The sequence below is a fragment of the Loxodonta africana genome, chromosome 3 (genome assembly GCF_030014295.1).
Source record: "Loxodonta africana isolate mLoxAfr1 chromosome 3, mLoxAfr1.hap2, whole genome shotgun sequence".
Classification (NCBI taxonomy): domain Eukaryota; kingdom Metazoa; phylum Chordata; class Mammalia; order Proboscidea; family Elephantidae; genus Loxodonta; species Loxodonta africana.
In genome coordinates, this window is record NC_087344.1 from 62,543,469 (window position 1) to 62,559,907 (window position 16,439).

Sequence of the window (16,439 nt, forward strand, 5' to 3'; positions counted from 1 at the left end):
TGAACAAGCTCCCAAGTACCCACAGGCTAGAGAGAACCCCCTTTAGCCTGCCTCTGGCTTTGCATAATGAAGCCTGAGGTCTGCTCAGTCTACTGGTGGTGGTGGGGGACCCATCCAAGTTCCAAGTTGCCCTTTTCCAGGCTCCATGCCAATGCCTACCCATGGGATCTCCTTTGGGTTCCCCCCAAGCCTTCAGGCAGCCATAGGAGCTCCTGGACAAAAGGGCAGAGCTTCTGACTTTAGCCCCTGCAGTTCCAGTCTCCTCAGCTCTGGACCAAAGCCCACAGGGTCCACAGTCTGGTAGGCAGCCTGGGGCATTGGCAAGAAAAGGTTTCTATCTCTATGCTTGCTGCCAATTTGCCGTGTGACTTTTGGAGAGTTGTTGTGCCTCTCTGTGCCTTATTTCCTCATCTGTAAAATAGGAATAAAGTTTTGTCTTGGAAGCCCTCCCAGGACTGTCCTGAGGAATCCATGGGGTCACGCTTATGGATGTGCTTTACTCAGGCACACACATCTGGAAAGAGGTGCTAGTTCCCGAGATGCGATATCAAGAGTGGAGGAGCTGCATACATCTTTGTAGTCACGTCTTTATCGTATAGATGAGAAAACTGAGGCCAGAGAGATAGTAGTAAGGTGGGAGCTAGGAGACCTACCCAGTGACTTCTCAGCCAGGAAGCCTGCTCCTCTTTAAGTGCGCGTGCAGAATGTGAGCATCTGTGTGCACACTGGTGGGTGTGTACCAGTTCCTTAGGTAAGGGCAAGGGTGGCTGCCTGCGGAGGTGAGATGGTGTCTGTGTAGGAGCCCTTGCCCCAAGTATCACCTGCCCCCTGTTATCATGGGACTGACAATTCCAACACGGATTCCTTTGGGTGTTTTTTTTTTTTTTTTTTACCTTCAAGCTTCCAAACTTTCTCTTAAAATAAACCAGTTGCTGTCGATCCCAGCTCATCGTGACCCATGTGTGTCAGAGCACAGCTGTGCTTCACAGGGTTTTCAATGGCTGTTTAATTTGCAAATAGATGGCCAGGCCTTTTTTTGAGGTGCATGTGGGTGGATTCAAGCCACCAACTTTTCACTTAGCAGCTGAGTGCTTAACCATTTTGGGGCCACCCAGGGACTTCAGAACCCCCTCTAGACACTCACATTTCCTGGGGCTGAGTGGCAGCATATGGGGAGTACAGGAGACTGCTCCCAGCCTCATGGTCTAGGAGGGAACTAGCTGACCCCAGAGCAGGCCTTACAGGGAAATAATGCCAGGGTGTTCTGGCCACTGGGTGGCCAGGAGGGGGCAGTGAGGAACTGATACTGAGGAAGCAGGGCAGAGGGAGGGGTGGCTTCTGAGGACTTTGTGTGAGATGTTTGCCTGTGACTGTGCGGGTTCCCCTAACAGTGTGCTGGCTGGTGTCCTTGTTTGCACAGGACGGAGGTCCGTGTAGTGTGTGCATCTGACCTCAGGTCTGGGTCATGTGTTCCCACTCACATGTGTAGGTCTTTTTTGCATGTATACATGTCTGTGCATGGCTGTGTACACATACATGTGTGCGTGCGTGTGCCGGTTACTGTGCTAAGTCCCAGCCCGAATCTAGGGAACCCATTTTGTTCCCATGCTGCTCACATGTGTGCAGGCACACGTCTAAAGGTCTAGGATACCTGGGTCCTCTGTTGAGCTGGTCTGATTCCAGAGCAAAAATAACCATCACCCATTACTGTACCCGTAAAACGGGGCACCAGGGGGTGGGGTAGACAAGAATCGCAAACCTTTAACATATCCCCTATGGCACTACAGACCAGGATTCTAGATGGAGATACTCAGCTGTTTAAATTGCACGGTGGAAATAGCACACTCCGGCTTGAGAAACCCGTTGGAATCATGGCTCTGCTCCTAGTCAGCTATGTGATCCTAGGAAACTCAAGTAACCTCTCTGAACCTGTTTTCCCGTTTGTCAAATAGGGAACTAGGATACGGTATATGCAGTCTTTGGCAGGTAGTGGGTGCTCAATAAACGCTCATTCTTCTTAGGTCAGCCCAAAGAGGTAAAGTGACTTGCACAGGGTCACAGCTCTCAAGTGGCAGAGCAGGAATTCAAGCTCAGGCCTTGTGCTTCCCAGAACCACATTCCTTCCCTCCAATTCCCCAGTAAGGGCGGCTCCCGACACCACCATTTTGTCTTCTTCCAGGGCGGGTGTCTGGCTCACTGTCAGTCACCGGCCTCGGGAAGCCAAGTGCTGACTAAACACAGGAGGGTGGAGCAGAGGGGCTCCGCTGGGGCAAGCCGGCTCCGCGCCCCCCTCCCCTCCCCTGCACCCCCACCTCCAGTGATGAGCTCAGAGCGGCTGGCGCAGCAGTTGCTGACAATTCAAAACTTCTGCCCCCTCTCCTGGGATGCCAGTGGGTGACTCTCTGAACAGCAGGCGTGACTGGCAGAGTCACCAACCCTGCTCCCGTCCTCTCCCGGGGGCCACCCCACGGCGTCTGCTGGGTCTGGAACTGGGTGTCTGCTCATAAATTACCCCCAGGGAGAGTTACCCGCAGCAGCTGTGCTTGGAACAACCGTTGCTTCCTGGGTAGGTCATTTTTTCGGGTCAGGGTATAAACCCAGCCTCCTCAGTCTTCCCCAGGCAGGAGAGGGGGCGTACAGCAGCCTAAATGCTTTATCGGATTCCACTGTAAGTCCTTCTATTTAAGGTAAGTTGCCTGGGTCTGAGAAGCAGACAAGATGCCGGCCAGATGTTGGGAGACAGCATCAGTATTCAGCCTATGCGCCTCTGCTGCCTGATGCAAGGACTTGCCAGCAGCTTGTCTCCCGCTCCCCCCCTCACCCCACCACACCCTGTCCTCAGCCAGCTGAGAACGCCTGGGGACCTGGGCCTCTGGGTCTCCCACCTCTTCCTAAACCCAAAGGGTTTCCACCTCCTGCACACGTTGCCCCATCCAGACCCACAGGCCTCTGCCCTCGGTCCCACCCACACAGGACCTTCAGGCCCTGACCACCACCTGTGGCCACCAATGTTGCCCCCTTTTCGCTTCTTCTTCCACTAAAAACAAGAGGTGGCTACACGACTAAAAATACTTTATCAAACTGTTTAAAATGTTGGCATTTAAGTATTCATGTGTACACATAAAATAGTTACACAGAACCTTAAGAACGCTAGGGTACAAATGCGGTATACACAAGCCTGGCAGGGAATCAGACCAGGCTCGGAGCCACAGGGCTTTTAAAAAAGTTGGGTGTGCTTCTAAGGGCCTGAGAACAAAGGGAGAAGAGGAAAGGCAGCAACCTCAGGGTCACTTTAGGGCCTTGGCTCACCCCCACTGTTCAGATCCCCAACTGAAACTCCTTTCCCATCCTCCGCGGAAAGCGAGCTGTTTTCGGCTTGTATCCCCACTACATACATGCCCACTCCCTAAAATATTGAGGTGGCAAACTCACCCAAGAACCCACTGGAATATGTCCTTATAAATATATTTATATCAGAGAAAAAAAGGCACTTTGGGAGCATTACAGCTCACTCTCCTACATGTACATCATTCTAGACAGAAAGCAAAAATTGGTTAGTTTCTCAAGTGAATGAACTGAATAAAGTTAATACAATAAAAAAATTGTTCCCTAGTCCTCGTGGAGGCACTGAAAGTGAATATGGCAAGAGGCACAGCTCCCAGGTCTGCAGGACCCCAGCAGAGCTCAAAGCCTGATGCCCCCCAGGAAACCTGACATCTCTCATGAGCAAAAGCCCCCCTGGCTTTGGGGTACCGTCCCTCTCCCCACCCGGAGGTCACGTGAGGGGGGCTGTGGTGGGAGACAGCCGGAGACCAGAGCTGGAACACAATGGGAATGCTAAGCGGGGTCACCGCAGCCACAGAGACCTCAATCTGTCCATGCTGGCGCTGCAGAGCCAAAGGGTCGGCGCCACGGGAAGAGATTTCACATTAGCCCTGACAACACCACCTCGGCTCAGCGGTGACATTGGCCAGGGTCGTTTCTGAGGGCACTCGAGCTTCCATCGGAGGTGAGCTGGAGCTTGGGCCAGCTGCTCTGAGCCTCCAAGGGATGGCTGAGCCTGCCCCCACCCCCGGCTGCTCCTTTGGAATGTACTCATCTCTCAACCAAGGCAAAGCCACAAGTCACTATCTGACACTGCCGGTTGAATGCTGGCCCCCTGGGCCACAGGAATGGGGGCAGGTGCCCTGGGCTGGGCAGACCAGGAAGGAAGGTGGCCCCTTGGCTTTAGCTCTTAAGGGTTCTTACAGGCCATTGTTTCCTACTCTTACCAACGTGGGCCCAGTTTAAATAATCACTAAACTTTGCATTCTACAATTACAGGATTCCAAAAACACAATTAGCTGCAGTGGGTCCTTTCTCATCTTAAAGGGTTTAAAGAATTTTTTTTTTTTTTTGGTGCACATATGCATAAATAGAGCCCAGAGGGCCTCTCGGCTGACTGGGTCCCCAGCCCCCGAGCTGAGGCGGCTTCGCAATGCCGCCTGCTACAAAGCGCCGAGCTTGGCTGCATAGATTTTAATGAGAGCATCAGGCAGAGCTGTGCTGTTGCTCTCCGGGACTTGCAGATCATTACTAAACCAGCTGTAGGATGAGAACACAGCACATCGAAACCCTAGGAGGTCACTGAGCTAATGATCTAATCCTACCTTCCGCAGGCAGTGCCCCTCCCCACCTCCTCCTGCCCCCAGCCCTTTCCACCGTGGACTCTGTCCATTCCAGAAGCCAGGCCAACACCGCCCCTTCAAGGTCAGAGCAGAAGGACAGAAAGTGGCGCTGGCTCCCCCCTTTCCGGAAAGGAGGAGATGGGGTAATTTAGTCAAAGCCATCAGGCCAAAACCCTGGCCTGGCCAGGCCCCAGGGCTCCTATTTGGGAGAACCACTGCCCTGCCTGTCTCTCTAGTCACTCTTGGGCTGCAGCCAGGGGCACCTTCAGCGGCCATTTTAGGGTTCTGGTGAGAGTACCTTCAGCTTCCAAAGTGCAGGGTGGGAAGCAAAGTGGGGGCACACAGAGCTGGTTTGCTCTGCAATGGAGCCTGGTGCCTGTGGTGTGCCAGAGACCCGATCTGAGGAGTGGAAGGGGGGCACACTCTGGAGAGCCACAGCAGGAGGGCAAGCTGGCACCTACAGGCTCAGTCCCCACACCCCAAGTTCAAGGAACAAAGGCAGAGGGGAAGCATTCAGCAGGGCACAGCAGCAGTACCCATGATTATACACACACTTCTCAAGCCGGAGGGTTTTGCGAGGGCTTTGGCAATTACTACAACCATTTGCTGTGCTGGGTCGAGACAGATCCTGTTTCTCTTTGTTTCAGGGCTCTGAAAGCCAGAGAAGCCAGTAGAAGCCGATTTCAGCTAAGAGGCTACACAATAGTTAGGACAGAAGAGAAGAAACCTCAATGTTGGCCAGAGCTGACCAGTTTTTTCCAAATAATAGCACCTGTGTATTAGCTCTGAGAAACAGGGGGAGGAGGGAGAAGGGACATCACCATGTGTGGTGAGGGGGGCAGCTGGAAACAAGGCCCAGAGTCCTTCTGCCTTTCAGCCCTCCTCATGGCTGCCAGGCCCCCCCAGGCAGGTACCTACAGCGGCTGCCACCTTGAGGGACTGAAGTTTCTACAGTTGGCGGAACCTATGCGTAAATTGGGGAAATAAAAGAGGGACGAGTTGCAGAGGAATTGAAAACAGCACCTGTCAAAGCTGCCTACCCTCTTCCTTCTCTCACTACCTCTGGTCCCCAGAAAGGCAGCTCCCAAGGCCATGTGGTTGGCTAGTGATGTGGGGGAGGGGAGCAGCAAAGAATTACAGGAGAGACCCTTAGGGTTTGAGCAGCAATGACAGGGCTGGCACAGGCCCTGAGCCCTCCTGCTGGGACCCCCACCTATGGCGAGGTCTGGAGTAACAACAAGCCAAGAAGGCTCTGCCCAGCCTCCAGCAGGTACCCAGTATTTGGTCCCAGAAAGCACAAGTAACTTGGAATGAGGAATTCTGGGCTCTAGCTCTGTCACCGTCCAACGGTGTGACCTTGAGCAAGTCACTTTCCGTCTCTAGGCCTCAGGGTCCTCAAGAGGGAGGGACCTGAGGACTTCCACCGTCCTTCCAGTCCTGCAGTTCCAAATCTCTCAGCTTTGCTCCTGACAGCCAGCAGAGGCCCAGATCCCTGTGTGTCAGGACTTGTTTGGTCATGGGTATTAAGAGGTTAGGACTGGGCTAAAGCTAACTCGGCTGTGGTACCCACAGGCACCTGGGGGCGAGGAAGGGGCACTTAAGGGATACCCGAACACCACATTCACCAAGAGGGAAGCTGGAAAGGAGGCACTGAACAATCTCAAGTCTTCAGAAAGGCATCATTTCTGGGCGAGGGGCGTGAGACATTCTTTAGGGACTTGAAACCTCCTGGAATAGAGGGCATCCCAGGCATAGAGATGGCTTAGTGAAAGGCAGCCACACCCAGAAGATCAGGGCAGAAGGGTGTGGCAGAAGGGCACGGCAGTCTGGCTGCTGGGGCATGCTGCCTGCTCTGCCCTCTCAGTGCACAGGAAGGGGCCAGCTGCGTCCATGCAGGCCACTCTCACTGCTTTAGGACAGAAGATGGCTGGCATTATTCAAAGCAGCTGAGGGCAAGGACTGGAAGAAGACCAGTTTGGAAATGGCTCCTATGAGAAGACACCATCTCCAATTTCAACCCAATCAAAGGGATCTGCTTTGGGATTTTTTCCCTCCCTTCAACATGCAACAGGCAGTTGAAGGGTGGAGGAAACATTTTAGCTACTCAATCTCAGGAGCCCTATGGGGCTTGACTGTGGGTGGAGGGGAAATACATGCTGATTTGGAAGAAGCCCTTGGATATATCTTTGGTTGCTTCAGGGAAGGCTTTGGCCCCTTGAAATTCTTTGTTTCTCCCTTTTTTCTTCCATGGTATTGTTGCAGTAGACATCAAAGAAGGCAGGTAGGAAGGAAAGAAAAAAAAGGTGGGCAGCAGGCAGGAAGAGTTAATCTGACCAGTCGTCCTCATCAAACTCAGAGGAGTCATCCTCTGAGTCGCTGTACTCAACAGCAATGCGACGTGACAAGATGGTAGCCACGTCGTTGCCCACAACATCCCGCTTCTCTTGCTCCTGCTGCTCCTCAACCCTGCGCAGCTGAAAGCCTGGTGGGAGACAGAGGGAAAAGGGTTTAGAAGGTGTGTTCTCAGCCTCAAAATCCCTCCAGAACTAAGTAAGTGGGAGTAGCAACTGATGGGAGAAGTACTGGCAAGAAGAGAGAAAAAGAAGCACCCTCTGGGAAACCAGAGGGAAAGGAGGAAGCAGGAAAGATGAGGTTGTATGAAACTGGTGCTGGAGGTATGCCTAAAAGGAAGTCTACCATTCTTCCAGGCTTATACCTTCAGGCTGGTGAGGAGGGTACCTTCTCCTGAGGTTTTGTGTAGGGAGTGGCCTCAACTAGCAGGCACTCAGCCTGCCCAATACCACTGATTATAAAGAAGGCCAGCTGTTCTGGACTGTCTCTTCTAGACCAGAAGTTCCCTGAAGATCACAGACAGAAACAACCACTATAACTTCTGGGACCAGACCTGGACCCTGGCAGACAGAGAATAAATGCTCCATGAGGGTGAGCTGAGGGAGGGAGGGCAGGAGTCAAAAGAGGAAAGGAGTAGGAGGAAATGGGGAGAAGGAAGAGTGAGAGAGGCAAGGAGGGGAGGAGGAAGGCTATAAAAGGTGGGAAGGTGGAGGACCGGAGGTGACTGAGGCCAGCTAAAGAAGGACCCTCTAGTACAGTGATTCATTATTTTTTTCTGGGACGTAGAACTCTTCTTGGGAATCCGATAAAAAATGGGGATCCTTCCCCAAGAAAAAAACTCACACACATATAGCATTAATCTTCAAGGAGTTCAAAGGTCTCAGGTTAAGAATTCTTACTTTAAACCAAGGTGGAAAGAAATCTAAATCTCTGTTATAGGGTAAAGCCTTTCTTCATGGTGATCTATCTGAGACCTGAGGTACAAATCTCTTCCCACCCACCTAAAGTTGTTCTCTGGGAAGAGCACAGAGCCCCTCACACACTCCCTAATCAGTCATCTCAGTTAGAAAGACAAGGCCCCATGGTCCTAGACCCAAAACAGGGATTTACCTTGACGGATGGCTGAAAGCAGGTCGCTGCGGGCATCGCTCACAGGAGGCAAGGAAGACTTGGGTTTGGGGGCATCAGAAAGTGGTGGTGGCATGGCAGGCTGGCCATCTGCACCACTGAAAGGGGGAGGAGGGGGTCCAGGAGGAGGGGGAGGTGGTGGAGGGGGAGGTGCTCCTCCTGCTGGCTGGGACAAGGGAGGGGGTGGTAAAGTTGGGTAGTCAACTGCTGGAGGTGGGGGAGGAGGTGGAGGGGCAGCAAAATCGGGGTGAGGTGGAAAAGATGGGGGTGAAGGTGGTGGTGGGGTCCCTGGAGTCCCAAATCCTACAGGTGGGGGTGGGGGTGGGGCACCAATCATTGGAGGCGGAGGTGGAGGGGCAGGTGGTGGGGCAAACCCAGGTTTGGGACCTGGTGGAGAGCCCATGGGAGGAGCTGGTGGTGGATGGCTCGGACTGACCACACTGGATCTTTTGGGTCCAGCCAAGCCAGGCCCTCTTTGGTTGTCTGCCGAGTAGCTAAAAGGAAAAAGAAAAACGATCCTCTGTCACTCTCATGATGCGAACATCCATCCACCTATAGTTAGGCCTATCCACAAGCCTAGGTTCATTTTGGTTGACTATACCATTTCACTTTGGCTCAAATAGAAAGGAAAACCTGGGAACAGTCACAACAGACCACAATGAACCGGCAGCCTTGTAAGGTAATGAGCTTCCCATCAGCAGAGGTGGATAAGCAGCAATTGAGAAAAACTGCCCGGAAGATGTGGACTTGGGATTCTTCTATCAGGTCAAAGCTAGCTGAGATCATCTCTTAGGTCCTTCTCTAACCTTCTGGCTATTCAAGGGAAAGCACTCTCCTCAACAGTCCACTGCACAGCTGTCAGTTTAATCCTGAAGCAAGCACTAAGAAAGCATGCTGGAATCAAAATTCAAACACCACCCACCCACTGGGCTCTGGTCTTCAATCCATTAACATTCACTAGATCTCGTGAGGTCAGAAAGCCCAAGCCAAGCTGACCAAACCTGAGTGGGATATAGATTTAGGTGGATGCAATCTGCAGTGTTTGGATGGGAAAAACCTGAGAAGGAGTCTCAGGCTGAGGATCTGCAGAGACGGGAAATGAAAGGGTCACCAGACTCCTGACCCGGTTTGAAAGAGGATTAAGACTACAACGTTCCTGGGATCAGATATGCCTGGCTGCAGCTGCAGGGGGTTTCTTTTTTTCTTTTTCTACCTTTGTGTACCTGCCCTGTACTAACAGCTACTCAGAAAAGTATCCATCTTGGAATTTTCACGGAACTTCAAGCCATAGCCAGGAATTGTAGGGGAAGAAGGGGAAATGGGGACGAGATGGATAACTGCTTTAGATCTCCATCTGAGGGGTTCTCAATACAGTCAACCTCTAATTAAACAGTGTCCAAAGAGAAAAGTCCACCTTTCAAAGCTCTCATTTGTCAGGCATCAGAAAGGAAAGAGTAACTGTGAGGAAAAACTGAGACCCAAATAATACTCAGATCTCTTTTCATCCACGACTGACTAACTCTTCCCCGTAAACCTCTGCCAGGGATACTGACAAATATAAAACATGGACAGAGTCTAAGTTTCATTCCCCTTTTCTCTTTCGTTCCTTCTGGGGAGAGTCTATCCGGCAGTGAAACTGGCCAGGAGGATTAAGAGAGAAAGGTGTGACTGTCTACTAGGTTCCTAGATAACTGGACAAGGTGTTTGCTAAATACTTTATGGAGAGCAGGTCTTACCGTTTCATTTCATGTTGTGTTAAAGCTAACTAAAAAACAAGAGATAAGTGGGTGACTTGTATCTGTTCAGGCATGGGCCAAATGGCTAGCAGTTACCAATACAGACTCTGGAGTAAGATGGACCTGCTTTGCAACCATGGCTCTAGCTCTTACTGGCTGTGTGAGCTTAGGTAAATTCTCTGACCTCTCTGTGCCTCTTGGTTTACTCATCTATAAAATGGGGATAATAACAGGAGGATTAAGTAACATATACAGTGTTTAGCATAATGCCTAGCATCTCCCAAGTACCTGATGGTAATTATTTGTATTATCGAGACAAACTTGGAGCCCTGATGGTGCAGTAGTTAAAAGCATGGCTGCTAACCAAAAGGATGGCAATTCAAATCCACCAGGCGCTCCTTGGAACCCTATGGGGCAGTTCTACTCTGTCCTATAGGGTCGCTATGAGTCAGAATAGACTCAGTGGCAATGGGTTTGTTTTTCTTGTTTGTTTGTTTAGACAAACTTACCTGAAGTTACTTTATTGGCCGTAGCCTAGATTTTCTCACTCCGTTCTTAAATGTTTAACCACTCAGAGTGGGTAGAAGAGGTACCACTATTTACCTGAACTCGGCTGGTGGGGGAGGCAAGTTGTCCTCAGAGAAGGAAGGAGAAGGTGGAGAAGTGGAATCTGACTGTGGTGGTGGTGGTGGATAGCTGCCTGCGTCCATGTTTTCAACAGAGCCAATGCTGCCATTCTGGTACACCAAGTTGGGTGGATACCTGATGATGAACCCAGTGTCATTTATAGAACCTGAGTGGTACTCTATTTTTTTTTTTTAAGATACCACACACACATACACACACACAAAAAAATTGCTACAAAAGCTATTAGGAAGAAATAAAATGCTGTGAGTATATTCCCCATGCCCACGGAAGCAGCAGTCACGAACTCAAACGACATACTACTGCTTTGGGTGAATCTGCTCTGAAAGGCCCCTTTAAAGTGTTAAAAAGCAAAGATGTTACCTTGAGGACTAAGGTGTGCCTGACCCAAGCTACGGTGTTTTCAATCAGCTCATATGCATGGGAAAGCTGGGCAATGAATAAGGAAGACTGAAGAACTGATGGATTTGAACTGTGGTGCTGGCAAAGAATATTGAATGTATTGTGGACTGCCAGAAGAATGAACAAATCTGTCTTGGAAGAAGTACAACCAGAATGCTCCTTAGAAGCGAGGATGGAGAGACTTCATCTCATGTATTTTGGACATGATAGCAGGAGGAACCAGTCCCTGGAGAAGGACATCATGCTTGGTAAAGTAGAGGGTCAGTGAAGAAGAAGGAGACCCTCAATGAGATGGACTGATGCAGCAGCTGCAACAACGGGCTCAAGCATAATGATTGTGAGGACGGCACATGACCATGCAGTGTTTGTTCTGTTGTACATAGGGTCGCTATGGGTTGGAACTCACTCAATGGCACCTAACAATAACACACGTGAACATATTCCCCATATATATTTTCTGTTATACCGAGATTTTAGTTCAGGATTAAATATTCTATTGTTAAACAGATGTTTCTACTGGACTGTTGTAGTAATGGAATTCAATCCAGATTATTAAAACCATGCTGTTCCTTTCCCAGTGTTGGCCTTATCAAACCCAGAAATCCTTTTAAATTCTCTCCCAAATGTTAGGTGCAGCCTATACCTAAATCCCAAAGTCTGTCTCATGGCAAATGGTGAAGCCAAGCTCCACAGGCTAGTGAGCTGCAAACACGTGACTGGCACAAGGCCTGATTTTGAGGTCGGCAAGTCTCCCGAGTGCTCAAAGGCCAAGGAGGTATTTGATTGCAAAACCAAGCTGAGGACAAATGCAGGTTGCTGTGTGGTAGTTAGACTCGGTCCCTCTGCCAGGTCTCACATCAAACAAAATGAGCTGCTGATTAAAGTAGGGTGGTTGGGCTTGCCTCATAGAAACCTGTCCCCGAGAGCACTGGGATTTAGGTGAATTTGCTCTGGGTGGACAACAAACTTCCAAACAAGCACAAACGCACCAAGCAACAAAACTCCAAACAAGCAAAAATATACCCAGCAACAGCTCGCAAAATCTGACCTGCTCTGTTCAACCTTACCCTTCTTTCTACCACTGCTGGATTGCTAAAGAACTTATCTAAAACACCCCAAGGAGAACAGAGTTGGAGGGAGCTAAGTGAATCAAATGATGCTCTGATGAGGAAAATCCCCAAGGCCTGGAGCCCTGCAGGCTAAGGACATTTCTTTATAGGTTCACCCAACAAGCATGTCCAGATGCAGCCCAACCCCAAACCTCTTGGACAACAGGAAAATGGGAAGGAGAGTCCTCAGCCTCCCCAACCTCATTCCACAAGAAAATAAACACACAATAGTTGACATCCTGGACATGTAAGCTTCTGGCCTTAGAGTCACTGAACCTATGACAAGTGCCTGTCTGAAGAGAATGTAACCAAGGAACAAAATGGCCCCTCGTACTGGGAGGTGAAACTAATGAAGGTACCTCAGGGCTGATCTCCCAGTAGAGAGAGAGGTTCATTTTCTCCTCTCACCATCTTCATCACTCTTTAAAACAAATTTCTTAATCCAGGAAAAACAAGTGTCAGAAGTGTTAAGAATTTTTAAAGTCAAGGTTTTCATGGCAGAGTTATCCCTAAAAGGAAGAACAACTCAACTCTTTCCTTTTATCATTCCCAGACACCCGGCATGGGCTGGCATGTGCTAATAACATGGTTCTCTAAAAGCCAAGATGCAATGCATTTAGTGGAAAAACAAGGGCAACTTTCATGCCAAGCAGTTGTGGTGACTTGGCTTTGAATGTCACACAGGTCAGGCACCAGGGTAAGCATCAAACTCAAGCTTTAAGACCATTTTTCCCTTAAAGCCTTTACTGTAATTTCGTATTGGGAAATGGGGTCAGACTGACATCTACTATTTCTCCACGGAGATATACAGCCTTAATACTGGCCGAGCAACCTTTCCCACACTCTTTTTGAGGTCTGCATTCAGTCCCTTGGCTAGCCTCTCTCTCGAGACTGACAAAGGCTGGCTGAAAAGCTGCTTTGGTGATGTGCACAAATTCCCTGCCTGGTCCTTCCCACTCCCCTGAAATGCCCAGCTCTGGGCACGGCCTTCAAATCAATGCTCTGGAGGCAAAGGGCTGGTGAGACCACTTTTCTCCCCTTTCCAGTCTTTCCTTTGAGGCCCTGAGACATACTAGTGTCTGGCAAAATAAGGGCACTAGAGGCCCTGGGCTTTCAAGACCATTCCAGTCACCTCATTGAAACTGCTGAGTTTCTTGATTTATTTAGCAAATTTTAATCACCAGATAGATGCACTTTAAAAGTAGCTGATTAATAGTAGCATTGATCTAATCCACACAGCCAGGCTGCAGGGGGTGTGAAAGGTGTCATGACAGAGTCATCAGACTGTTGTCTCCAAGCCCCCAGCCCCTTCAGAGAATGCTAGGAAGAGTACAAAAGCACCACTTACCCAGAAGGCCCCAGTTTTTCTTTGGACTCCACAAATTCTTGTCCCATCTTCATTTTCTCCCACTCTTCTTTACGTGTCTTGATTTTCCGTGGGTTCACATTCCCTCGATTTGGATTCTCTTTCTTCTCTTTCTAACATGGAAAGGAACAGAAAACCCTTTATAAAACATTTTCCAAAGGTCTTTATCAAAATTCTACCCATCTTCATGGACACAAACCCAAGAGATGATTTTGCCTAAACAATATACAGTAGCACTACAGAATTTACAGAATTACTGGCTTTGGAGTGACCGAGAATGTCATCTGATCCCAGCCCGGGGGAAACATTTGCTCAATCTCATGCTTCAACATCTCTAGCAATGGGAAACCCACTACCTTTTTGGGTAACATGTTCATGTTTCTTAGCAGCTCTAATTGTCAGGAATTCAGTAAACAGCTATTTGTTATGTGCTCTGCCACAAAGGTCAGTCAAGAGAGATGAGAAGTAATGACAACTGCAGATATCTGGGGCAGATATAAGGAAACAGTTAAAAAAAAAAAAAAAAAAAAAAAACCCCAATGACTTCTTCAGCCTGTGCTGCTGCACTAGCCCCTGGTGCTCTCTTGGGCCTCCCGGCAGTGACGTTAATGGGATTATGAGGTTGCCCTGGTAGGACACATACATACACATGCCACTGCAGGTCTAAGGGGAGAGAAGCCACTCCCAAAAATAGGGATATCCCTTCTACCCCACCCATCTAGTAATGAAGGTGTTAAACTGCTCACTGCAAATCAAGCACTGCAGAGCCTTGTGCTGATCTGAGAAATGAGCTGCAAAACTGGCAGGGAAGGCACTAGCCTAGCCTGAGTGTCCAGCAGGGTCATGTGCAAACTGCAGGAGAAATAAATGCTGAACAGAAAAGTCAATTTCTAAAACTCAGCCTGAATATACTCAATTGTTAATAGTGCTAGGGGGAACAAACACATTTTTGGTGTGATTTATACTTTCATCTTGGTTGTGCTTGCTGTGGACATAATTTTTTAGAGTTTCACCTGGCATTCAAACAAGCAGGCACTTGGAATGATTACTTCACATAAGACCGGCTTCCTTTTCATTCCCCCTCCACAAGCGTGCCTACTGATGTGTAGAACAGACGCCCCTTTCCCCTCACCCTATGCTTTCTCTTCTCTTTCATGATATCCTTGGTGTCCTGCAGCATCTTCTCCTTCCAAAGATCAAAGAAGTACGAAGGGTCTGTGTAGAATTTGAGTGCCTCCTTCCCATCGTCCCTGGGATAGAAATGAAGACAAGTAGCTGTCAGGAGACAGATGAGCTCCTAACCAAATCCAATATTCCAAACACCTACCAGTTAGCAGTTTTTACACTGAAGAGTTAAGAAGTCACTCGAATTGACTGCGTGTTTCCTCTCTCATACCAGTGTTCCAATGCCTCTGAATGGCATCTCTTCACTTGCCTGGCTTTTGAAGAACCTTAGCCTTTACTTTCAACTCCAGGCAGAGGAATTTGCATGGTCAGACCACAAAGGTGCTTTTGGAGGAGGGATCTTGATTATTTCTAATGATCTGCATGACCACCACCACCTCCCTGAGGATATCCTCACATTCTGGCACATCACAGGTGGTTTCTGCCACTGGTTCCCGCCACTGGTTCCCCTTCCCCTACCAATTCCCCACAGCTCTCTAGGCAGCATTCCAACTACCTGAAACCTGTGCACACGTGTTCGTATTTGTGCAAATATGTACACATGAATATACACAAATGTGTATGTCTGTACAGCTGTTATTCCTCAGCAAATACAGAGAGCCCAGCACTCTACCTTCTTGCTCCTTTCTAGAATAGCTCAGCATCTGCCCCACCAACCAACCACAAGGGGGCTCCAGTGAGAACAGATGGCCAGCTGCCTTATGACCACAAGATTTAATCACACCTCTAGCGGCTGTGACAGTAGTACAGAGTCAGCTTCTGAGGGTTAGAGCCAGGGTTATCTGTGCCAGACTCAATGATCCACACTGGAATCCTGCACTTTTGCATGGCTAAGCCACTCTCACTTTCCAGAAAGTGCGTGCTTAAGAGCAGACATTTATTTTAACTTATTCTGAACTAAAAAGAACTGGACAACAAAGAGCAACTCGAAAGATTAGGTAGGAAACTTAGGCGGCAATGACTTTATGTTAATATGGGAGGAACAACTCAGGAGGGTGAGAATAGGTGCATAATTCAGAGAATGTAATCAATGTCACTGAACTGTACATGTAGAAACTGTTGAATGGCTGCATGTTTTGTCGTGTACATTCTCAGGAAAAAAAAAAGAATCAAAAAGGTAACTCTATTCCCTGGCCTCCAATCCTATCGCAACATACAGAAAACACTTTCAAATCAAACACTAACGATTTTTTATATTAAATCGTGTTCTGAGTTAGCTATACCACTGCTTGTTTCTGTTAGGCCAAGTCCAGATAATTGAGAGAAGATACTAGTTCTGATATTATATGTTAAAAGAGAAAATATTATTAACTGAAAAATAAAATTTTCTTATTATCCTACCGCACAAGCCCTGTATCATACTTTTTTCAATATTATCAAGGGTGTGATCCCTTCCTTCCTCCAAGCCCCCCCGCCCAAACCCAACTAGACTAAATGATGAAGGCTAGAGAGTTAAATCTCTGTCCTGCTCTGCTGGCTATTCCCTTTGAAAGCGAAGGGATAAACATAATTTCACACAGCAATACAAGATAGATGCAATGCACCTTCCCTGTATCTGTGTGAGAGGCTACCATGCTCCTATTCCAGGCTTCCTAAATCAGACAGATGTCCTTGAATTTCACAGGTGTACACACACACACACACACACACACACACACACTCTCTCTCTCTCTCTACTTTGCAGTGTACCCATGCCTCACAGAAGACATCTGCCTCCAGCTATCTGTAATTACTTTTTACCTGTTCCAAAGATATTTATGGAAACAAGCAAGATAAATATTCCCTTTCTGCCCCTGCTCAGTGGTTTTTTGCAGTATGACAATACTATCAGACCACTAGAAGGGAGGGG

The 16,439-nt window shown here is 48.8% G+C and overlaps 1 protein-coding gene across 4 annotated transcripts in view; it reads right to left on the reverse strand.

Moving 5' to 3' along the window:
* Positions 1-4,356: 4,356 nt before the first annotated feature.
* WASF2 (WASP family member 2) overlaps positions 4,357-16,439 on the reverse strand; it is a 76,693-nt gene continuing 64,610 nt past the window's right edge. For all 4 annotated transcript variants that reach the window (XM_064281552.1, XM_064281553.1, XM_064281555.1 and 1 more), the window contains exons 5-9: positions 14,538-14,655; positions 13,388-13,518; positions 10,487-10,645; positions 8,130-8,641; positions 4,357-7,149 (exon numbers count right to left, since the gene is read on the reverse strand). In XM_064281552.1, coding sequence (XP_064137622.1) covers positions 6,992-7,149; positions 8,130-8,641; positions 10,487-10,645; positions 13,388-13,518; positions 14,538-14,655 — 1,078 coding nt within the window. In that variant the 3' untranslated portion in view covers positions 4,357-6,991. The remainder of the gene's footprint in view (positions 7,150-8,129; positions 8,642-10,486; positions 10,646-13,387; positions 13,519-14,537; positions 14,656-16,439) is intronic.